The 23,867-nt window shown below is 41.8% G+C and overlaps 2 protein-coding genes across 2 annotated transcripts in view; both read right to left on the reverse strand.

Annotated features, from left to right (window-relative positions):
• The window catches only part of camk1da (calcium/calmodulin-dependent protein kinase 1Da), a 50,761-nt gene extending 37,994 nt beyond the window's left edge, over positions 1 to 12,767 (reverse strand). Inside the window, exon 1 of the mRNA XM_029494910.1 lies at positions 12,424 to 12,767. Within this exon, the coding sequence (XP_029350770.1) occupies positions 12,424 to 12,521 (98 nt within the window). The 5' untranslated portion in view covers positions 12,522 to 12,767. The remainder of the gene's footprint in view (positions 1 to 12,423) is intronic.
• Positions 12,768 to 16,641: 3,874 nt separating this feature from the next.
• Positions 16,642 to 23,230, reverse strand: cdc123 (cell division cycle 123 homolog (S. cerevisiae)). The gene is made up of 13 exons (XM_029495305.1): positions 23,133 to 23,230; positions 22,785 to 22,856; positions 22,363 to 22,426; positions 21,900 to 21,932; positions 21,648 to 21,743; positions 21,438 to 21,544; positions 20,101 to 20,152; positions 19,490 to 19,565; positions 18,772 to 18,894; positions 18,496 to 18,524; positions 18,300 to 18,404; positions 18,031 to 18,168; positions 16,642 to 17,595 (listed from the first exon to the last, which is right to left on the reverse strand). The coding sequence occupies exons 1-13, from the start codon at positions 23,204 to 23,206 to the stop codon at positions 17,533 to 17,535; spliced, it is 1,032 nt and encodes a 343-aa protein (XP_029351165.1). The 5' UTR covers positions 23,207 to 23,230; the 3' UTR covers positions 16,642 to 17,532.
• Between the last annotated feature and the right edge of the window lie 637 nt (positions 23,231 to 23,867).

A 23,867-nucleotide genomic window follows, 5' to 3' on the forward strand; every position in this document is an offset into this window, starting at 1 on the left:
TTGTCTGACTAATGTAATCAAGTCAAAACAAATATTTAAAATTGATTTCTTCCTGAGGTGTTGGAAACTCTCTACAACTTCCCTTAATAACACTCATACAAGCTTTTATGTATTCATCCTTCTGATGAAACTGTGCAGAGGTTTTCCCAGGAGCTCTTCTGTATCTCTAACTGACATAAGCCTAGTCAAATACATCAGCATCACGTTCACACTGCACAACTGCATAACAGTTATTCAGTCAGCTTTATATTAGTACTGTCTGGCAGATTACAAATTAATTTAATCACTGCTTTGTCAAAGAAACACCAGTTAATATATGCACACACATAAAAAAGGAATCGTGACAACAGGAGCAGAGAGTTGCTCAAGGTGCGGCTGGTTACAGAACATGAATGGGACCATCCAGTAGAAGAGCAACTGTGATAGAAGCATCAGCTTCATTCAGTCAAAATGCTAAAACATGTTGAAAATTTTGTCGGATTCTACTCAGAGGATTCAGCAGGTTCACATGCCCTAAACTTCATGACAGGGGGCTTTGCCTGTTCACAATCAAGAAGTGTATTGTTGTGGTTACTGTGAAGGTGTCAAGCCAAGAAACGGCCATAACAGAACAGACATAAAATGATGAAACACTTTGGTTTTTGTCTTCACCACAACAGCGGGGCCAGCCCCATCCTCTGACTGACAGACTGCACAACAACACACAGCAGCACACTGAAGGATATTCTAAAACTTGGGCACTTAAAAGATTTGTGTGTGTCTGATGTGCATGTGTTATTTTGTGTTACGCTCAAGCACGCCTTGAGTGTAACTGGGCCAACCTAAGCCTGAATAAACAGCCCCCTGCCCCCAAACACACACTTATCAAGTACTGTAGTGGAACTCTGTGAAAGTAGGTCTGCTATTATACAGAAATGCCTCCAAGGTGCAGATGAGTGTGTGTCTGTGTATGTGTCACTCTTGTGAAATGTAATGCTTACCAGAGCAGAAAGTGTGCACGTGGACATGTGCGTTTGTGTCATTTTACAGTTTCATCGTGTGTGTGTGTGTGTGTGTGTGTGCGCATTCTGCCCTAAATTACCTGTCCAGAAGACAGACTGTGTGCAGGCTGGCAGTGGAGATGCTGCGGGACTGTTTCCATTAACAGCAGCAATCATTCACAATCTGATGGGCAAGAACTAGCTGTTACCACGGAAACCTGCTGCATGCCTGCTAAATATTATTTTGATATTTGCTGTTATACGACAATTAATCACAGCTGCTCGTTTGCCATAAGATAAAGACAGAAAAAGGTTGTCATGGTGAAGTAAATGCCAAATAAGAAGCAATAAAAGATAATGAAGGGGGAGAAAATTTAACTGTGGGGCTCAAAAGCAGAGAAATTCAAAGTATGCCCATTTACTGTAAATCAATCCTGCTTTTGTAGCCTCAGCCACAAAGAAATGCAGGTTGTAGGTGGAAGCAAACAAATATTTGACTGCAATAGAATCTCGCCTGTAAATCTGCGTAATGTGCATGTGTGTGTGTGTGTGTGTGTGTGTGTGTGAAGGGAAGGAATTCAGGTTTTAAATGCCTCTGTACACGGGATTTTAAAATCAAGAAATGAGAAAGTAAACAGCCCCAGCTGGTTATAACTGGACAAAAGGTGTGACGGTGGCTTCAGATACCTGTACAGAATACGGAAGTTTGAGGAAAATTGATGTAAGATGTTTGATGGCCACTGAAGACTCTTTTCAATTCGCTGGAGAAACTACTCTGGACAGCAAGACTTCTGGGTAATCCCAAAAAAGATAAAACCACACAAAGGACTAGTTCAGGAGATAAGTTCTTACACATATTTACACTACTGCTTTTTAATCTTATGGCACAGTCACACAAATACAACCAAACACGTACATACATGCTTGTTACCTGACATGCTCATCTACCTGGAATGTCTCACGTACATCCCAATAAATTAAGTCAAACTGGTTCCTGGGAGGGTGGCTGAGCTCTACTGACAAAAAATGTTTCAACAATAGTCACGCGAGGCGAAATGTAACCCACATTTTGATTCACCGCTGCATCGCTGGATTGCGCCGTGTGAATGTTTGTTTCACGTCTGAAGAGCAATCTTAGCGTCGCTCTCTGTTGTTGCAACAGGGGATGAGAGGAAAGAAAGGAGAGCTCAGATCTGTGTTCCTGCGGTGGTGAGATGGACAGTCAGACGGCCTCAGAGATGATTCATTGTCGATTCGTGTCCCACATCCCCTCAAAAGGCAGCCTTTAACCCTGGTGTGGAACACTAATCGATCAGTTTCTACTCTCTAGTTCGTGGGGAGGCAGACCTGAAATGCTTTACGGTACAAAAACAGGAAGAGCAAAAACTGTCAAAAGTGTGGAAGTGACAGATTGTGGAGGGACTGAAAGGCTGCCATTAAAAAAAAAAAAAAAAAACTTGGACATTGCTAGGGTTTCCTGTGGCCTATCCCCACTGAGCGTAAATCTACTTCCATTCCCCACCCTGATTGCCTTTCATTACAATTTCTCATTTCTCAACTCTCCATTATCTCTTCTTCCTTCTCCTCTGGTCTGGTATTTTGTTATATTTTGCAGTGCCTCTGTCAGAAGCAGCAAAGCCTCAAAGGAAAATATGCTAAGCTGCTTTCTGGCAGTCAGTAGAAAATTACTCAGCAGTCAGGTGTCATCACACCCATCAGGGTTTACTGTGGAGGTTCTATTCAAAATAAACAATTCGTTGGCCATGACTTTTTCATAGAAATAAATGTCTTCCCTTAACGTGATCTATTTCACAATAGCTTTTCTGTCTACTGCTCCAAGCAGCACTGCTCTCTCAGGCTTCAAACCAGAGCTCAGCTCAGTCAGCCAATCAGTAGAAAGGATCTGAGTCTCACTTCCGACTGGCTGTGACTGTTTTCTGAGTGTTTGGGAAAAAAGGACCAGATTTCAGGTAAAGACTGGGAGATATCTAATCCTGTAAATTATGATGTTGGGTCCAGGGGGGCGTGGCTGTGGGCAGCGACCCCTGTGATGTTGTGACATCACAAAGTCCTTACAGCTTGTTTTAAGGCTCAGTTTCTGAATGCCGTCTGTGAACATCTCTCTGTGGCCTAAGACCTTAGAAATCTTTTGATCAAAATAGAAACTAGACCTAATTTATGATAAAATATAACGTCTACCTTTTGACTTTATGGGACCTTTCAGAATTGTCCTCAAGAGCCAATGTGCTATGAAGCATGACACTTATTCTAATCATTGTTAAGGTTTCCATGTTTTAGTTTTTATAGATATATTGTTTTATGTATAGTCATATGGAAACAGAAAACAGTAATTCCAAAACACATACAGTACACACACAGCAAGAGCATTTCCCAGAGTGCAACTGCAACGCCAGCTGACACAGCCTTCACCTACCCAGGAAACAGGTCTGCTTTGTCTCAGCAATACTATACCTCACATTCACATCTGACCACAAGCTGAGCAGTGATCATTTCACTGCTTTGCTTTCACTTTCAAATGTCCCGACTTGGACCAACATGCTCATATCTTGCTGTTTGCTTGTTTGGTTTTGTTTCCCTCAAATACACCATAGACATTTTCACTTAACAACCGAGAATACTGGCAAATTCTATTTTAGTTAAACGCATCCAATTTTCTTTCACTTTGCCCATTATATTTCCAGTCAATTTCACTCCTTCATCACACAGGTCCCAGGTCACTCTATCCACCCAGCACCCAGACACAATCCCGACAAGATGACCTCAGTGTGAGTCCTCACATTCTTTGATAATATTATTACTGAGAAGAAACATACTTAACCAAAATAACAGGCTTTACAGCATATTTTCTCCGTCTTCTTACGACTCTCCCTGACTGGCTCTTACAAAAACAAACCTCTACAGTCACATGCATAATAATTAACATCTGTCACTAATGGTCTCTCATGATCTTATCAGTGTAATCATGGGAGTTTGTCACTACTGCCATCAGCTTCCTTAAGTGTTTACCAGCAGCTGAATACCACAGAGGTCAACAAACAAACCTGTTAACTCTAACCAGCAAAACACTAGACAAAAAGCAGACTTTTTGCTGGTCTGCACATAATTTGTTTGGCTTATTCCTCCGACAATGCTAGGCTCAGACATCTTATATGCATTTTAAATACTTGGTTGAGCACCAACACACACAGATGCATGCATATAGAGGATGTCAATGTCATTGATGTAAATAAATAAAAGAAATTCCTCTGGTTTGAAATAATAACACAAATATCATAGTGTAGTTGTTTTGAGACATTTTAAGACACAATAGTTACAGTAATGGTTAAAAATAACTGTTCTGAAGGGGCAGAGCTAAGTTGGACAGCAATGAATTCCTAATTCCTAACCCTTTCTCCAATCAGGATTAAGCAACCTTTAAAGCAGAATCTTACAAACTGTCTTTAAATAATTAGTTAAGGAAGTTTCCCTCTGAGCCTTAACCCACATGTTTCACGACTTAGCTTTAAATATTAATGTCTGTGAGAAACATTTTCACTGATTGTTGAAGGTACCTGGGGCCATTATGTTAATATGCAAACACAACATTAGCAGCTTTTTGAAACCACCTGACAAATGAAAGTCCAAATTTGTCAGATATATTTTCGTCTAATTGCTCTTCTCTGCTGAGGGCAGAGCTGTAATACATCTATTTATGCTCACATTATCACACTGTGTCCTCTGTTGACGTCTAATGATGTTCTGAGAGGTCAGCCACCTGCAGGAGAACTGGTACCAGCTCTGCTCATATCACAACAACGCTACTGACCCACAACGCCCTGCTGTCCTTGATCGCAAAAACATGCTCACCCAACCACCTGCTAAAATTCATCATAACAAGCGTTTCTGTCCCAGCAGGCTGTTTCCCTGAATCCCCTCTCGAGCGGCAGATGTTGTTTTCAAGACCCTTCAGGATTGCGCAACAGGACTCAAACCAAATCTCCCATCAGAAACAAAGTGAACCATTATCACTGAGTTCGTCTTTGTCCTCCTCCAAAAATTCACGTTCATCCCTCTGTCTGCACATGGGGGTCCATGTGCGCTGAGTAACATCTCCATCCTGAGCTATTCTTTGAAAGATTTCTCAACAGGTCAGAGGGAGGTAGCATTTTGTCTTGTCTTTATACCTGACAAATATGGAGTCACAGCAGGCGATCATGTCTTTGATGCACAATATTGAACTTCCCCACTGCTTGACTTTATTATGTTCATCAAATGGCACAGCTTGAAGTAAATGTGACTGTAATAATCTGAACAAGTGAAAGGGTAGAAGAAAAACTAAATTTAAATGTCAAACTTAGTTAATCCTAAATCCAAGTGTTAGAACATGAATTTAATCAAATTTGCAGTTTTTTAATATACATTTGTATCAATGACTAAAATGTTTCTGTAAACCCTTTTTTGAACATGTGGCGAGACATCCTTGTGCGCACAGCTGTCGACATGTGTGCAACAACAGAGACAACAGGCTTTCAGCCCTGGGCCATTATAAGCTGGATGTGGTCGCTGAGAGGCTTAAAATAGAGCGTTGATCCGATAATGGACTAAAGTTTATGATCATTAATACTCAGAGGTCTGGACACACGTGTCAATCCAGACATGGAAGGTACCCCTCCCCCTCCACACACACACACACACACGCTATTTCCAAATAAATGCTTTTAGTGATGAGGAAAATCCTCAACTGGTTAATGCAAGTGTTTTATTTGTTCAGTGTAGAAAGAAGAGAAAGGGGTTTTTCCCTTCTGCTGCTTTTAAATGTCCTGTACAGTATGTGTGTGTTTAAGAGAATGTGCAGGTGTGCGTGTGTGACATGAGTGTCATTCGAAAATGGCAAACTGAGATCAGCATATTCAGTGTTAATCTGTGTCGAATCCCCAGCTCATCTGTAACCAGACAATCCGAGGTCAACAATGATATCAATAACAACAGCATCACCAACAGTGTCATGGTCCAAGCAAAAATAAAACACCAGCTCTACTGAGGGCTTACTTAAACGCAACGTCACCTCATTATTTTTAGTTTTGGCTATAATCATATTCTGTCTAGAAAAGTAGTTGTGCGCTCTGGATCTGTAGAGTAAAGTCAGTCCTGAAGACCCTTATAAAGGTGGGCGGCTCCACTGGTTGTAACAACAAGTCAGATTGTATCGAAGTCCATGTGAAAATGGCTCTCCTTCTCACTTCATTTATTAACTCATTAAAAAATTTCCTCATAAATTATTGCCTGAGTCTTCCGTTTCAAGTCTTCAATACAACATGATGTTCATTTTTTAAATGTTGCTCCTATCTAGAGGAAAAAAAAGTACATGAAGCGGTGCGGCTTCACTGATTTAAATGGACTGTACCAGACAATCAGGATCGAGTACAAAGCAAGTCAGATCCCCTCACTCCTCCAGAGCTCTACTTTCTCTCCCAAATAGGTTTTCTTCTGGTTTCAGAAAACCAAGCTAAGCCATGGGCAAGTTAAAAACTTGAGGCTTCAAAGCAGCAGCTCGCAAACTCACGTAACATTGTGGTGGACTGATATTCCCACTGGTGGTGATAACATTACCCTCGCAAACTTAGACTACAGGAAAGCGGCCAGAAACAACATGAGCCTCATCATTCATGCCTAAAATGTCCGCTGTAAATATCAGCCACTGTTCCTTAGTTTAGTTTTGACCTGCAATGTTTACTGCTGTTGGGTGCATGGTATTTCCTGTCCAAAGAGCAATTTTTTATGTGCCCTAGCAATGCATGGTTTCCAGTGATATGCAAAAGACAGGCAGGGTGAGTCATAAAACTTAATATTCTGATTCATGGGGGATGGCGTCCAGAGGGTAAAATAATATATAATGAATGAAGACAACCTGCATCCCGACCCCAGATAAGCAGATGAGGTTGGGTGGATGGAATGAAGACGATATTAATATCCATTTATAAAATGTGAACATATTCATTTCACCATGTTTGATTGAGACCGCATCAGCTGCTGTTTTATGTTTTAGAGTGGAGAACAAATGATAATTTGAAGTGGATAGTGTTGCACTTTGGCATTCGGAATCTTCTCTCTGATGGTAGAAGTTCATATTAAGACAACAGTGCATGAGTGGAGTCTTAAAAGATTTTTGCTGCTTGTTGCATGACTGACTGGTTGTACAAATTCTCAAAGGACACATATTGTTTCATACCAATTATCTTTATTGCTGTTTTGTGCATGTTAGCCAATCTGTTTTTCAGTCGTACTGTTAGGTTACCTAACCAGGCTGTGGTGTGAGCATCTGATGAAGCTCCCTAAAATAGATTTATAGAAAATTTGCATGATCTGGTTGCTAACACCATCCAGCACCAGTTGTCTCAAAAAATACAGTCACCGCTGTAGAGTTGTCAGCAGAGAAGGTTATCACTATGGTATTTGATTGATAGTCTGGTCTTAAATTACCACTGGCTCATGTGTGGTCACTTGCCTTGGGTCAAGAACAATATGCTGTGTTTTTGCCATGTTTAAAATCAGGTTTTTATCATGAAAGCCTCATGAGGCGTTGATCTCATTGTGGTATTCAAAACAGTCCATGTCCATGCAGAAGATTCACCTATTTGCATTGGACCAAAAAAAAAAAAGCAATAAATGTTTACTAATTTAAAAAGAGTCTGCTTCAGTCCAGTACAACATGAAACCACCGCATCACTTGTAATATCCCACAGAGAAATAATGGTAATGTTTGGAAAATAGATAATGTCGGTGGGAGAGGAGTGAATGATTTATGCATGTGGATAGGGATCACACGAATCCTTGCTGTTGACTTTCAGTTTGACCTCTGTAGAAAGACCCTATCTGGTCACATTTCCTTCAGCATAAGATGACAATATAGCAATTTTTCTGAGTTTGTCAAACTATGAAACCTGCCCATGTGGAGTATGGAAGTTCATCCTTGACCATGGAAACAGTGGATTGACAAACTCTAAACTCAGGTCCTTTTACTCCAAAGCTTTCAAATTATCCTGTGGTTTTCATCCATGGATGGAGTTTGCTCACTTGTCATGGACATGGGTCATCTTTCCATATGTAAGTGGTCTCCATGACAACTTGGGAAAACGTCATCAGACAATGAGGCGGATGCAAGCTCAAGAGCAGGGTTCAAAATTAACACTCACCACATGCCAAAGGTGGGTAGTTACTTCCATTTGTGGAGTAAATCTCAGAGGGGGTTGGCAAGTAAACGTTTATGCCGAAATAATTATATGTTAAAAATTACATGTTTAATTTGGTTTAGTTGCAGTTTATTTCTCCTGATCCTATGCAGCTTCGTGGGGGTTAAGTGATACAAACATACCGATGTGCGCACGCACACGCACACACACACACATAATCAGGTCACCACGTGCCACTGTTTACTACCAGACAGGACATTGGCTACGACGCATCTACCACTTGGTAGGATTAGCACCATTAGCACACCCAGAGATTAGCTAAAGTTTCTGATATTGGTCAAGAGCAGGAGGCCAGACTTCATGGAGCACGAGTAGTGAGTGAGAGGTCTAATCAGGAGGTTCACATTGATAAAAAATTAATAAGCATTCTGTAAATTTTGGCCATTAATTAATCATTAAAACAAACTTTGCTTCAAATTTGGCATTGTGGTTAGAGCTGTTGCCCCACAATAAGGTCACAGGCTCTGTTCCCAGGCCTGGGACTTTCCTGTGTGGCTCCCCATGACTGCGTGGGCTTTCACTGGGTTCTCTGGTTTCCTCACCCTCCGGTTTAGGTGAACTGATGACTCTAAATTGCCTTTAGGTCTGATTGTGAATTGTTGTTTGTCTCTCTATGTGTTGGCCCTGCGGTAGCATGGTGACCTGTCCAGTGCCTGAGATGCCAGCTTGGATTGGCTGCAGCACCTCATCGGACCCTAATGGATATGTGAAATGATGAATGAAAATATGCTCGTCCAGTTGATATTTTCACCTACCAACCAAAATAGAAATTTTTAACCCTGCTCTAGAAAGTCAGGACTGTTTCGTAGACAAATGCCCAACTGTAATAGATCAGAATTTCATAACAACATAAAACAGAGGACATGATAAACGCACAAATACATACACTAGCACACACACAGTGGGTTCCAGTGCATGAAGTTGGTTTTGTCACATAGCACACAATAGTCTTTTGTTCTATTTATAAGATGTTATTTATAACAGGGATCAAAGACAGGGATGTTGACAATCATCCATAGTCAGAATAGAAAGTTTGCTGGAGTTGAACAGGGGGTCACACAGCGAGATAAAAGACATAAAGAGGGAGATATGGACAGGGATGAAGACAGAGTTGGGAAGCTGCAGTCCCAGAAACCGTGGAGAGAACAGTGCTCGCAGCAGGGAAGTAGAACATCAATTAAGGGCAGCGTGCCCTAGATGGCACAGTGACATTCCCACAATGCATCACCATCATCGCCACCACTTTACTCTTTGTCTCTGTCTCCAAACAGACACTTTGACTTTCTGTTGGCATCCCCACAAAGACTACCATCTCACCACATCCAGACATCAAACCTGAACCGAGAGTCCAAGACCTGAAAGTGATCCAAAGCTTAACATGTCTAAGAACAGTCGCACACTAGGACAAGTTCTGTGTTTTGCTCTTGTTCTCACTGTGATCTCTCCTGTTGAGAACTGTCTAACTGAGACTCACAACCACACACACATACACATTCCTGTTGGTACTGAATTATTTAAGAGTGCGCAACAGGGACACACACTGAATACACACCAGGAGAGGGTAATAAGACACCGACTACAGCCTCATGCATATGTCTGCAAACACACACACACACACGTGCATGCACGCATACACATGAACAGACCTGACAGCATGTGCTCAGACTAGTGAGATTAATCCAGTGTTTGGGGACAGGAAATGGCCCGACATACACTGGTTGGGATTAAAAACCTGACAGGAGGAGTATTAAAGTGCCCACAAAGGCCCACGCTGGCCAGTCAAGGCATGAGTGACCCAATGTGAGGAGACAAAAGCTGACGGGCCAGTGTCATCTCTGCGGCATCACATCCTGTCAGCACAGACTGCACAGCATGTTTCTGCATCAGCACAAAAACGCTGATGCAGAAATATCCAAACTGCAGTGATGCTGCGTTCAAGTCCCATTTCCTGAGTCAGGAGGTCGTTCTGTCTTCTGACTTTGGTGTCTTCATGTGCTTTTAAATCAGAAACAATATAGACTCAACCAAGAAGATGTACTGTATGTTTCTTGATATGGATGCTGTTTCCTGTATTCATGTTACTTATTCTTTTCTGCTAAGTTCTGCTAATTAATAACTTTCTAACTAACCTAGATAACGGTACATGGACAGACAGTTATAACCTATTACCAAGTCGCAAAAAATGTATTTGCAAAGCATCATTTGTTGTGATTCATTTTTAGTAGGTAATTTGCTAATTTGCATCAACAATTCATATTTCAGGCTTTCCCAGCTGTGGTCTGATTTCAGGAGGCATTATAATTTTTTTTTTTTTTTTTTTGGTCAGAATCGCATCATCATACTAAATTAAGCTTTGGTTTTCCCACATGTACTGCTGCACCCAAGCAGAATGCTGCTGAAAGTGAAGGTGACTTCCACCCTGCAGACACTGAACTCTACATCTCAGTCCATGTAACTGACAGCTTCTCATTTGCTGATCATCCAGTCAGGCAGAAAATGTCAGACATCACATTTTTTTATTGGTCACAGTTGCTGCTTTTATTTCTGTTTGCAGCTTTAAAACTCTCATCTGTGTCTAATTCAAGCCCTACAAACATCTCTCCTCTTGCTCCTCCCCCTCATCTCGCCTTTTCATGCTAATCGTCCCCACCCCACCATCCCTGTTTCTGCTGATACATCAAGTTCAATGATCTGTCAGCAGCCCTGGTTAATGTGTGGCTGCAACATGGCCGACTCGGATCATTGAGTCCTGTTGCAGTGTTTGTCTGAAGTTTGTATCTATCCATCTGAGCCAAGCTGATGTCCAATCCTTCATCATTACACAACGTCACTGAACTTCCTGCTATTTGGGGAAGTTTTCCTAATCCCTGCACAGTTAATCCAAATCTACATCCGCCACGCGTGTCCCCCTCCAGGCTGCCGTCCAACCAGATGCAGCTCATTCCTCAAAGCAAGGAAAACTGATAGACGCTGACATGGAAGACTGTCAGAGGTTTATGGCATGTCAAAAATGAATCATGGCATAATCAGAAGAAACAAATTATGGGTTGCTACGAAATGGCTGTATTCCTTCAGACACACTGGACATGTTAACACCCATCAGTATTACTGCTGCTCACAGTTTGCATGCACAGTGGAGTCCTTTTGTACACTCTCTGCAGAAGGGGTTCAATTGTAGCTACATCTTATGATATGGTTCCATAAACCAGGGGCACCTCTATCACACGAGGAACTCCTGTAGTCATGGGTGGAGCAGCTAAACTAATCTGAATAAAAAATTTGATTTAAAAAAAATATACCCACACATTGAGTCATCTGTATCATCGGAAAACACCTAGTTTGAGAATGTATGAAAAATTAGTTTGCAAAGATGATTGAAGTTGAAATGTGATACAAAGAATACAGTTAAGGTGAGCTGCAATTCAATTTGTTATCTGAAGGCAACCTCTTGAAAAATTTGGAAAAAGTCAAACGAATACATTTGAAATAATTCTAATTCCTGGATAAATAGCTGAAATAGTTCACTATGGAGAAAGTTGATATGATTTTCTAAAAGTGATGGATACATGTTTAAACTCAAGGAGCATACACGCATTGTTAGCTAAAAGTTATAGATAATAGAAAATATTATGTGGAAACAGGTAACTCAGAGGGATTAAGCAAAAAATATGCAAACTACTATCAACAGAAAATAAAAAATGGTTGTAAATTTGAATGCAAAAATGGAAAAAATAGAAAGATTATGGTGAGCTAATCGTAAAAGTAGCGTCTAACGAGTTCACAGCCAAGATAAACAATAAATGCGGAAACTGACTAAGAGTGATGGTAAAGGCGGATGGGATAAAATAATGGACAATTAAAGTTGTGAGATAAAAAAAATAAATAAAGAAAAAGACGGCTCAAAATGTTATTCTGACAAACTAATGGCAAACAGTGATGCTGTAACGAAGTCTTTGAGAGCTGATTAAGAATCTGCCGGTTTCCACCCATCCTAAAGCCAGCCACGGAGAAACATGAGTGTACGGGCAGAAATCCTACCAAAGGCCGGTGGTGTGATGGAGCCGCTCGGCCAGGAGCAGAGACAGGTGTGAGGTCATACCTGAGCTAACGTCGCTGCCAGCTGGACTGTGACTCCGAAGTGCTGGAAGTATGGCAACTATGGGTGCTTGGCGAGTGAAGTTGGGTGTACTCACGTTCCGAGGATTTCCTTCAAGTCGAAAATCTTCTTGATGTCGTCGACTTGTTTCTTCCACGTCTCCCCCCTGCCGGTGTCTCCGTTCTCCCGAGCCATGGCGCTGCTTCACCGGCCCGAGTCCGACCGACGCTGGGCTGCGGGAGGAGGATGCGGAGGAAAGCGGGGGAAAATCACGCACAGCAGAAACGGGAGAGTGTTTTTTTTAATGAATACAAAAAAAGGAAGTGGAAGGAAGACCGGAGCCGAGTTGTGGATAAAAGGTCTGGAGAATCCCGGTGGTCTTCGCTGTGCTGCTGCAGGACCATGTGAGTCCTCCTGTCGGTTCCCGAGTCCCTGCTGCCTCCCTCCTCCTCTCCGGCCGTCTGGACAGCAGCCGTCACCATGCCTACGACGCAACCGCATTTCCGGTCGCCGCTTTCAAAATAAAAGCCTCCTGCGGAGATGGAAGCAGTGCGCTGTTCTCTTTGTCGTTGACATGCTGCAGTGATGACCAATAGGCATTTCAGTCATTGTTAGCAAACTTCGGGCTGTGTGTGAAAAATGCACACACGTCTTTGCAACTTATCAGAAACTTAAACAGAAAAATCACACACTACAGACCCGTTAAAAAAGTACATATAATACACGCACACAATAAAGCAATACACTTAAGGAAAATTAAATAAATAAAAGAACATAGTATGTTTGATTAGGCAGTGGTTTCAAAGAAATAGATTTACAGAATATTTACTTGTAATAGTAGTCTTGTTCTCAGTGATTGTGCTGCTCAGGCATAGTCGTTAGCGTTGGTGCCCTCACAAGAAGAAGGTCATGGGTTCGGTTCCCGGACCTCTTTTATTGCTTAATCAAACTCATCTCTGCGAATGTTATTAATTAGAAAAAAAAAAAAGTTAGTTTGTCTTGTGTTCTCATTTTGAAGCCAGCGTCCCACTACTTCCTGTGTTACGCTGGTTACGTCCGTGCAGCTTGACCACAGAGCCGCTGCCACCTGCTTCAGTCCGATGGTGTAGGGAGGTCTCAGTGGCTCCCCCTGACAGCATCACCTGTTAACCCCCCCCCGCTTCTTTTCGATGTGTTGTATAATTACCCCCAACTCGAGCCTTAATGTGGTAGTGCCTGTTGTTGCAGCGATGGGCAGCTGCTCCTCCTTCCTGTCCGGCAGACTGAGGTGTGTGTTTGTGAGCGTAGTCAGGTCTGGCACCAGTAAATTCGCAATGCGCCAACATGCTGCCAACCGCCGTCATGCATCCACCACGATTTGGGGGATCATAGGTTGCGTGGATTAGCGCGGCCCAGGGGGAATCAACAGTGACCCCTCCACCTCAGCTGCAGCTGCACCTCTGAATGGGGCATTACACCTGGATTACAGAGCTGATCCCGGGGACTGACAGCTGCAGGGCCTGAGGTCAGATCAGGCCAATGACTTGCCACAACACACACACACACACACACACCCTGGCTTTCCCAGTATCACCCTGGTGTGATACTGTACGGAGACACAGGCCGGGGGAGGGAGGGGAGTGAGACACTGTGTTGCAGCTTCGGCTGCTCATTTAGTATTCCGGTTGCAAACTACTGCAGCTCTTCCTCAGCAGCAAACTGAGGAAAACTCCTCTCCTACCTCCCGTCCTCTCCCTTCCTCCCCCTCCTCATCATCCTTTACTCTGAGTCAGCAAATCTGGCCCCCAATGGTTATCCCATTTGAAAAGAGAGTAGGGCTTTATAGAGATGGAGAAAAAGAGGATGAGGCAGGAGGAAGATGAGGGAAAGAAGGCTTCTTGCTTGCAGTTTGCCCACTGCCATCAATCAAAGATGTGCACACACAAAATTATTTCACTGGCTGGAGCCAAAGATTCAATAAAGGACCTTCCAGTCAGGCTGAGAGAGTGATACACATTTTCCTCTCACATTAAGTTGCAACCTTTTCACTGCTTTTTTTCCCCCCTGAAAGCCGATTTGTTTGACTGTGATACCTGAACAGCTGAGGATCACCGTGAATGTTATTAGCTATACCTGTGTGTTTGTGTGTGTGTGTGTGTGTTTGTGTTTGGGGGGGAAACCTCACTGGAAGCTGGAGAAGAAGCTCAACAGTTTCCTTTCGCTAATGAAGACACTATGAACTAATGTGAGTTTTCATCAGAGCTTTAAGGCTTTAAGTCAAATCTAAAACTATTTCTTCTGTGGCAAACATATTTGCAGACTCTCTTTACAGCAGAGACAGAGCAACGTGGCCATTCATTTGATGTCATCTTTAAGTTATAGACTGTGAATCAAGTGGACAGAGACTCTACAGACTCAAGGCAATGCTGGAGCTTCAACCTGCTTCTATCTGATGACCGTAAGGGGGGCAAAGTCAGATGGTATTGAAGCTATGCTCCTACTTCTCCCTTGATTTATTAACTCATAATACTTTCAATACTTTCCTCAGTCTTTTGGTCCCATTTAGAGGAAAACAGATCATCAAGCAGGAGATGGATGAGAGGTGCAGTTAGCACCCCCCCCCCCCCAAGTTCCACCCTCTCCTCCAATATGGTTTCCACTTACTTTAAGTCCAATATTTGCTCTTTTCTTCCAAGTTGTGTCTCTATCAGCCACTAAGCCTCGGCTGCTCCTCGGCAGTATACGTTACATGGTGTCCACCATTTGCAGGCACCGAGTGAAGATGTGGGAGCTGATGGGAGCTGTAAGACTCAACCAAGACAGAACAGCTGAGTATCAGAAAGCCAAAGGAATGAGGTGCTAAAACTCTTAGCGGAGTTGTGAGGAAACAGAGAGAAGAGTGAGAATCATCATTCCCCTTCCCTTGTTACTGATGCCCCTTTACAAACACCATTTATTCAAAAATGGAAGTTATTTGATCTAAAGTTCACATAAAAATATTGATTATAGCAGCTTTAAGTTAAACTGAAATACATTTGGTTGAAAGTTTAGTTGTCAAATTTCACAAAAACTGAACTTTATTACCTTAATAATCCAATTTCCAGTGATTTAACATGAGATGTTTCATATATTCTATATTTTTAAGCAGACTAAATGAGCTACTACTAATAATAGTTTTCATTATTATTTTGTTGGTTTTAGGCTGGAGTTCACCATCGGCTCTGCTATGTATTCACCCCCATAGAGAGCAAAGGCAGTTCTCCACCAGTGGTACTGCAGATTCAGGACACCATTTCCAAGTCTGGATGGTGTGTTTACAGCAAAACTTCATCTTCACAATGTGTCCTGAAGGTTCTAAGTCATCCGGGTCATCTTCGAGTTTACTTCAAACCGGACCAGACCTTAAGACAGAGACTGGTCCACCCCAAGGACATAACTCCAAGACAGAAAGTCAATAATGTTGGGTATGCAGGACCCAACGTTATTGAGCGTTATTGAGCAGCACAGGGTTAGGGTTAGGATCTATGGGGATCCTAAGGGAATATAAGGGAAACCAAACAGCCCCCCCCTTCCTCCCCCCACCAACGCATGGCACAGCACATCTGCATCTTTGGGAGAAAGGTCACTCTTTTGAGGACTCCAATGTTCGTGTTCTGGACAGTGAAGACAGATGGTTTAAAAGAGGAGTAAATGAGGCCATCTGTGTCCACTTATAGAAACCTCTAAACAGAGGGGGTGGACTAAGATACCATTTGTCTGCAACCTACAGTGCTGTCTTGGGAACCCTCCTCAGGCGGTTTAAGCCTCACACAGACCTGGGGCGGGGCAAACACTCTCAGGTGATTCACACCTGGGCTCATGTGACAATCGTGCAATCATTTCTTCATTTTTGGTGATTGCCCCCACCGCTTTTGGCTAAATACCTGGGTTTCCCACTCTGACCCTCAGAACTGAAGAAGCCTTTTTGATGAGAGGCAAAACATCTTCAATCAAGATAAAGAAGTCCAGTTGCTTCCTACTAAACAGTCGAAGGCTTTCACAAGGTTGATGATTGTGATGCATTCACCACAATTCGTGCCTTGTACACAGTTTCCCATCCAAAGTGTTTTACCCAGGGAACTGTAACTCTTATCACCAGCTCTTTCCATCTCTCTGTAATTGCTCTCAGTCCTCAGAAGGAAACCACAACCCCCCCCTCCCGAGAACAAAACCAAATGAACTGCTCTGCACTGTGCATGTACAGCTCATTTAGCTCCCAGCATAATGAGAGCTTACGTAAAAACACAATCAATTTCTAATGTGCTACTTTACAACACCCACAAGACTGACAGCCGAGTCGATACACGACAACAAATTTAATGGTGTTTTTTTTGGAACGACAGTCTACAGCGATACTTGATGGAAAAAACAGGACTTGAAAGAGTGCCTGGCGTGTCTCAGAGCAATGAATGAGTCAAAACTGCTCAGAGGAAATTGGCAGGGGGGGGATGGAGGGGCAGGCATGGCTGGGAAGAAAAATTAAAGTTGACTCAGTGATGAATGACTTTAGTGTTAAATTAAGATGTCTGTCACAACCTCATACCAAACAAACATAGGGCAATGAAATAGGAGTGTGGACTATTTCATTTTAAATCAAGACACAATTTAGTTACATAAACTAATATACACACTGATATTAAATTATAAAAGCAGGCGGGGTTTCTTTACTATCATGGTTAATACACCCTCTCCCTAAGTGACAATGATCCCCCTTCAAGGAAAAAGAAAAAATTAACAGAATCTGAATTGACAGCTCTTCCGACACTGCAAAGGCCTGCCTCCCCCACCTCTCATAGAGCCATTACAGCTGGCAGCGTGGCAGACAAGAAGTCAAATGAAAAATGAATCCTCAAAGAGCCGTTAATGCCATCCGATAATTTAACGTGTTCCATTAAAATAGCGTGAGGGGGCCGTTTCAGAAGCCCTAGGAACACAACGTATCGTTACCAGGTGAGCCAGACAGAAACCAAGCTCAGAGAAGAAGAGAGAGAGAGAGAGAGAGAGAGAGAGAGAGAGAGAGAGAGAGAGAGAGAGAGAGAGAGAGAGAGAGAGAGAGAGAGAGACAAAAAAAATAAAATAAAAATTTTAGACAGAACGACGGGTGAAGAGCCACTTCATGCAGAAAACATTATATGGAGGACTGTTAGCAGGGATCAGCAGCTATTCTTCAGGTATGAGGGTAAGTGTGTCACTGTGGAACGTTCTGCTCCTCTTCCTCCTCTTCCTCAGACTCTTCCTGCTGGCTCTTCTTCTGTTCAAAGAAGACAGGAGAGAAAACTGTGTGTCAGTTTTTCACCGAAGTAATTCCACCCATGTTTGGGCATGAACTAGACTGATGCTGGAATCGAACAACATATTTATCAGTCACTGTGGGAAGGCAACATACTTAAGGTTCAAGCTGTTTGTTGAAAAAGAGCTAGTTTCGAAATTTCACAGTCCTGACATGCTGTCTGAATGAGTTTTGGGGTATGTTAAAGTCCCCAAAAAGGCTGAAACAACAAATGCAACAACAAAAACACGTTTTGTTCTTCATAAATCATGTGGTTATGTTTGCATGGTCACACATTTCTTCCTCAAAATATTGGTGAGCAGCATCTGAAAAAAATGTTAAGTCAAAAGGATAACGTGACTATTGCATCACTCCAAAGCCTGAGAGTCAGTTTGTGAAGCAGTTTGTATGTCCTACCAGTTTGAGGAAGTCGATGAGTTTGTAAGCGTCTTCTCCAGTTGAAAGGTCCACAAAGTCTCGTGGAATCCTGTAGCTCAGACAGGGACTGGGCTGCACAGTCACCTCGCTGGTGGTGTAGCGGAAAGCCGGCCCCTCCTGCACACATGCAGAATCCAAGTCCGGATGTTTGGCGTTTACATGTACATTAAGCACAGATATATTCCTGCTCATCTGTGTCCACATAGATCATCAAATAAATGAAACAGCTGTAGTAAAACATGGCTGACCTGCTGCTGGGCAGTCCCCCCCCCAGATGTCAGTTCCTCCCAGCTGAACAGCAGTGAATCTGTCACCTCTCCAAACGGGTTCAGGTCAATCAGCCACACTCTGCCCTGCAACATACAAAAGCACACAAAAGAATAAGCACAACAGCAAGAGGCATGTTTGAAAAAGTGCTGCATCAGGAATCATTACAATGCTCACCTGACTGTCTCTGTAGACGTCAAACACAACTGCAAAACAGAAAGAGGTCAATTGATCGCAGTCTGTAGTAATTTAACACTTTGACAACTCAGCTCATTCCACAGGCAAAGTAAAACTGTTGGTAGGACCTGAGATTAAAATTTTAAATTCCAATTAAGTGGGGGGAAAAAAACATGACACATTTGATCAGCATTTCCATGCCTCAGTACCAGTAAATATTTCATGACTTTTATAAGCAAAGTGGAGTTTACAGAAAAAAAGGATGGCGGCACTTACAGTCTTCGTCCAGGAAGTTGTATTGGATGTGTTCGTTGAAGAAGTCTTGTATGACCTGACTAATCTGCTCCTCCTGCTTCAGGATGTGCTGGTAATACTGAGTGTAGTCTCTCTGGGAGATAGCTGGGAGGTCACACAGATAGACCATCAGACCGGCTCAGATTGAATTTTAGAATTGTTTCTAAATTAAATGGCTGCCGCTCACTGGATATTTTTTCTTTTTCGGACCATTCTCTGTAAACCCTTGAGATGGTTGTGCGTGAAAATCCCAGTAGATCAGCAGTTTCTGAAATACTCAGACCAGCCCTTCTGGCACCAACAACCATGCCACGTTCAAAGTCACTCAAATCACCTTTCTTCCCCATACTGATGCTCGGTTTGAACTGCAGGAGATTGTCTTGACCATGTCTACATGCCTAAATGCACTGAGTTGCTGCCATGTGATTGGCTGATTAGAAATTAAGTGTTAACGAGCAGTTGGACAGGTGTACCTAGTAAAGTGGCCGGTGAGTGTGTTATTATCACTGTTTTAAGTGACTGTTTTAGTACAGACAAATTCAGCTCTGTTTGCTCTGTAGCTCTCTCCTGATTCAACTTGGCGGCTCATACTCAAGCTGTAATAGCGTTATTCTTGAACAGCAATTACTAATCTCTTCAAATGAATGTACTGGCGGTCAAGTGCAGACTGATGGTTGGAAGGTCAGAGGGGGGTTTTTACCGATCAGTTTGTTTTCTTTGACGAAGCAGCGAAACTCTCCACCAGGAATCAGCTCACTCCACTTTCTCAGGACCAGCTGAGGACAGACCATAAAACAAGTGAGACAAAGGATGATTTGTGAGTTTCCTATGCTGCTGAACATGGTGCCATCAGGGGGCGCCTCCCCTGGTTGTAAACAGAAGTCAGATTGCATTAAAGTCCATATAAGAATAACCTGTGCTTCTTCAATACAAGATAATAATTTTTACATGATGCTAATATTTAAAGAAATCAAACCATACTGCAGGGCATACATTAAGGTGTAGACAACCACACAGTTGTCTGCCCTCTCCTCTAAGGTGAGGTGTTATCGGGCTGGGGCAAGTAGGTTAGCATGCTAATGAGGGAATGAGGTTTCTGAGTAAAGTTTCTTTTACGTTGAAGGTTAAAAAGCTGATAATGTAAATGTTAGCTATGAAGCAATAGAAAACTAACATATAGCCTCTTTGATGACATTAACACATTAAAAAAGTAAATAGGAAAACAATGTTTTTGTTTTTTTAGACAATGTCTGCTGATGTAATATGACATGTATAGTTATGCTTTGCTTTAACCATGAAGAATAAAAATACCTCATAGTTGATGACTGGATCTGGGGAGTCCTGGTCACTACATTGAAGGAATCTGCAAACAGAAATTAATTTAGATAACAAATGCACACAGGGATAAATAAATAATTAAGTGTGTGCTTTGTTCGATTACAAAAGCACAGTCTGGATATTCACACTACAGGCAGCCTGGCTGCTATGTTGTTTGAGAAAGACGTTTTTAAAAAAAAATCCTATAAAACATACATCACATGGTTTTTCTCTGCATGCAAACAAAGTACAGAGTTAAAGCGAGTGCAAAGTAAATCACTGGCTGCATTAAATCTTTGTAATGCAGAGCAGAGAAGTGTGAGACATAAATATACATCCCTGCAGCATCTCTGCAGGTGCTATTCATCCTGCTCACAAGGTGAAAAATTGTTTTGGGGTGTTCATTTACAGACTCTTCCTTAAGTATTCACACCCTTTGGATTTTGCAAACATAACTTTTAAATGGATAAAACTGCACATGCTACTGTAGAAGCCAATATGGAGGTTCTTGTTTAAGATTACGCACCAGGATTTGGGAAACTTGTCTGATTCTTCTTGGATGCAATCTAACACCTTCAGGTCTATTCACAGATGTTCTGTGGGGTCTGGGTCCATTATGTGTATTACATTTTATTCAAGGACCTCTATGTTTTTGGCTAACAGAGTGATTCACAAAATAATATAATCTTCCTCATCATATCAATGACTCAAAAGGGTAATTTAACGTTGTTAGCCAAACTCATGTGTAACATGAATTCAAATTTTACGCACAGTGTCTTCTGTGTAGTTTCTCCCTGAGCGTCCAAGAGGTTCTCCTTCTGAACAGAGGACCTTTGATAATGTTTTTGTGGCTGTTGGGTTCTTGCTCATCACCCTGACCAAAACCTTTATTGCTGACTTACTCACCCAACTCCATGAAGAGTCCTGGTGGTTCTAAACCTCTTTCATTTCAGCTATTTAGGCCACTGTTCTCCTGAGAACACTCAAAGCTTTAGAAATTGTTTTATACCCTTGACCTGATCTATGCCTTGCCACAATTTCATTGCAGAGGTCTACAGAGAATTCCTCAGCCTTCATGACTTCATTTTTTGTCCTGACATGCTGTGTGAGTTACAGGACCTTATATCCTCTGGTGTGAACCTTTTAAAGTATACTTCAAGCAAACAGAAAGCACTTCAGCTCATTTCGACATTTTGGACTTTTGCTGAGTTGCTGAAAATTGACAACATTTCAAAAGTGAATTGATCTGAATACTTGAGTCTAACTCAGCTGGAAAGGAAAAATAACCTCAGGTGTTTATGTGTGTGTTGATGTTGGAAAGTAAAGCTTACGGCTGTGTGAGGTCGTGGGTGATGAAGTCTGAACTTTTGAAAAGCAGGAATATATCACTGAGGCTGTGACACTGCAGGGAACTGTTCAGTGCAATCCAGTTAGCATCCTGGAGGACACACACACACACACACATATTAAGACCTGCCTCCATCCTTGGTTTTGGCAGAGGTGAAAGCACACATGATTATAAAAACCGACAAACAACTCACCCGAGGAGCACTCCAGTTAAGTTTGGGAAAGACACGCCCACCCAGGGCATTTATGGCCTCCAGCACTTTAGAAGAGAATTCTGGGAACTCAGGAGCCTAGAAGATACAATCATTATAGTAGTATTAAATAATGCATTCATGCCACGAGCATGAAAGTTGCATGATACAGATTTGATCTAAATGACAGAGTACTGGTGGAAACATGTCTGAAAGAATAGGAGAATTTTATCAAGAAATTATAACCATTCTTACTGTGACTGTGGCGGTTGTCTCATCATCTGACCACTAGAGGGACGTAGAGAGGCAGACATAGGACATTAATGTAGTTTTGTCTTAACAGCATGTCCATCACCCAAATTAGTATATATCATTCTTGACAAAAACATCTTGAAAATCAGTTTCAATAAATGGAAATAAGCATATAGAAAAAAGAAAAAAAATGAGATAGACTTGATTGATGCTTGATTATAAATTTACTATTATTGTTGTTATTGTTATTATTATTATTATTGAGAAAAGACAAATAGCCCATGGAACATCTTAAATGATGTTGGAGAAGCCATGCTGTTTCTTTAAAGACTAAAATATGTTATTTTTAATTGCCAACTGGAGATAAAATGTCTGATATACTTCCAGAAATGGGAGATGGGTGACACAGGATAAACACTGAAAGAAGTTCTAGATTGACGCACAACCTTTGTTTCTGTTCCTGTACCTGAATGTCCTCCTCTGCATCCAAGTCACTGTTATTGCTGTGTGTCTGCTGTGTGTTATGGTCACTGGAGAGACAGAGAAAGACAGATCAATTTAGCAGCTGCATTTAAAAACTAGGCACAAATTAGCTCTAGGAAACGTAGTGTACAGGCACCGGATCACAAAATCTGGTTGAACTGACAGAAACTGCAGCGATCCTACAAAAGGTCAACCTGTAAAAATCACAGGCCGTTTACAAATAACCCAAAACTACCCTTTAGTTTGATGCTACTTCCATACAACAAATCTACTAACCAGTAGGATTTCCCCACCCAATGCAGAACTGTTAACCATGTGTAAACTACACTATGTTTCCATTAACACAAATCCTTATATTTGGCTTTGTCATAAGAACAGAATAGGTGTTTGTGTGTGGACTCATACCTTCCAGAGACTACCAGTGTCCCATCGTCCAGTAAATAGTCTATTACATTCTGAGGCAGTGGCAGAATTAGGCTGCAAAGCAAGAAAATATAAATACATGTAAAATCGCAAATAAATCACGGACAACAGGGAGAGAGAAAGGTGGAAGGAAGAAAGCTGTGGGAAACTGCCCTAAACAGGGTTTAAACAGAACGATTTACATGATAAGGAACAGGCAGACAGACAGAGGTAGATGGTAGCTATCTTTTTCTGACTGCTAGCTAACGTTTGCTGTCGGCTAATTAGCCTGCGTGTCACCGCAGCATGAGCATCTCCTCCTGGGTTTCTGAGCAAACGGCAGCTATTTACCTTTTAATCGTATGTTTCTTGAATATCGGATACCAAACCGAAAACTGACAGTTGACAACTTGCTCCTTCTTCATGCTGCAATATCCTGCAATGGAAACGTGTCCATCAGTAAATATCCTCCGTACCCCTGATTTTTTTATTTTATTTTATTTTAATTTTTTTTTAGGTTCTCAGCAGTAGTTTCGTTAAATGCTCTTCAATTTCTGACAAAATAATTATATCACCAAGAATCCCTCTAAATATATACTCTAATGATGCCAAGAATATTTTAATTTTATTACGGGAATAATATGAGCACTTTCTGTTTTCGGAGGGGGAAGCCTTTTTGGGCTGCACACGTGGGCGTCGTTGAAGTAAAACCCGCTGCCTTGTGAAAAAAGATCGTTTATTATAGAAAGATATCACTTCGCGCTTTAAACATGACAGACATTACTTCAATTTCTTTTGTCTATATTCAAAGTAGACAATGAAGTACACATTAAAAGTTAACACAGGTAACATTTTATTAACCAGTATCAATTTTATTGAAGCATAGACTTGGTTAAGTACGTTCGTTTTGAATAATTTGTATTATACATTTTTAATTTTGGATTAAAATAAAACTATATTTATAAGAATAGTTTTTGGATCTGCTGAATTCATTTGTTACGTTAATTACTTCGTATGCATTTTTAAGGATTGCCTTCATGCAACTTGGCCTGTGGCGACGCTCGCGGTATCCGGATGTAGTAGCAG

This window comes from Echeneis naucrates, chromosome 23, assembly GCF_900963305.1.
Source record: "Echeneis naucrates chromosome 23, fEcheNa1.1, whole genome shotgun sequence".
In the NCBI taxonomy this organism is placed as follows: domain Eukaryota; kingdom Metazoa; phylum Chordata; class Actinopteri; order Carangiformes; family Echeneidae; genus Echeneis; species Echeneis naucrates.

Excerpts from the sequence above, each read along its gene's own strand:
- cdc123 (XM_029495305.1), bottom strand. The coding sequence starts at position 23,206 with ATGAAGAAGGAGCAAGTTGTCAACTGTCAGTTTTCGGTTTGGTATCCG. Across the intron at positions 22,857-23,132 it reads AAGAAACATACGATTAAAAG|CCTAATTCTGCCACTGCCTC; the intron begins GTAAATAGCTGC and ends CTTGCTTTGCAG. Across the intron at positions 20,153-21,437 it reads ACCCACGACCTCACACAGCC|ATTCCTTCAATGTAGTGACC; the intron begins GTAAGCTTTACT and ends TTCTGTTTGCAG.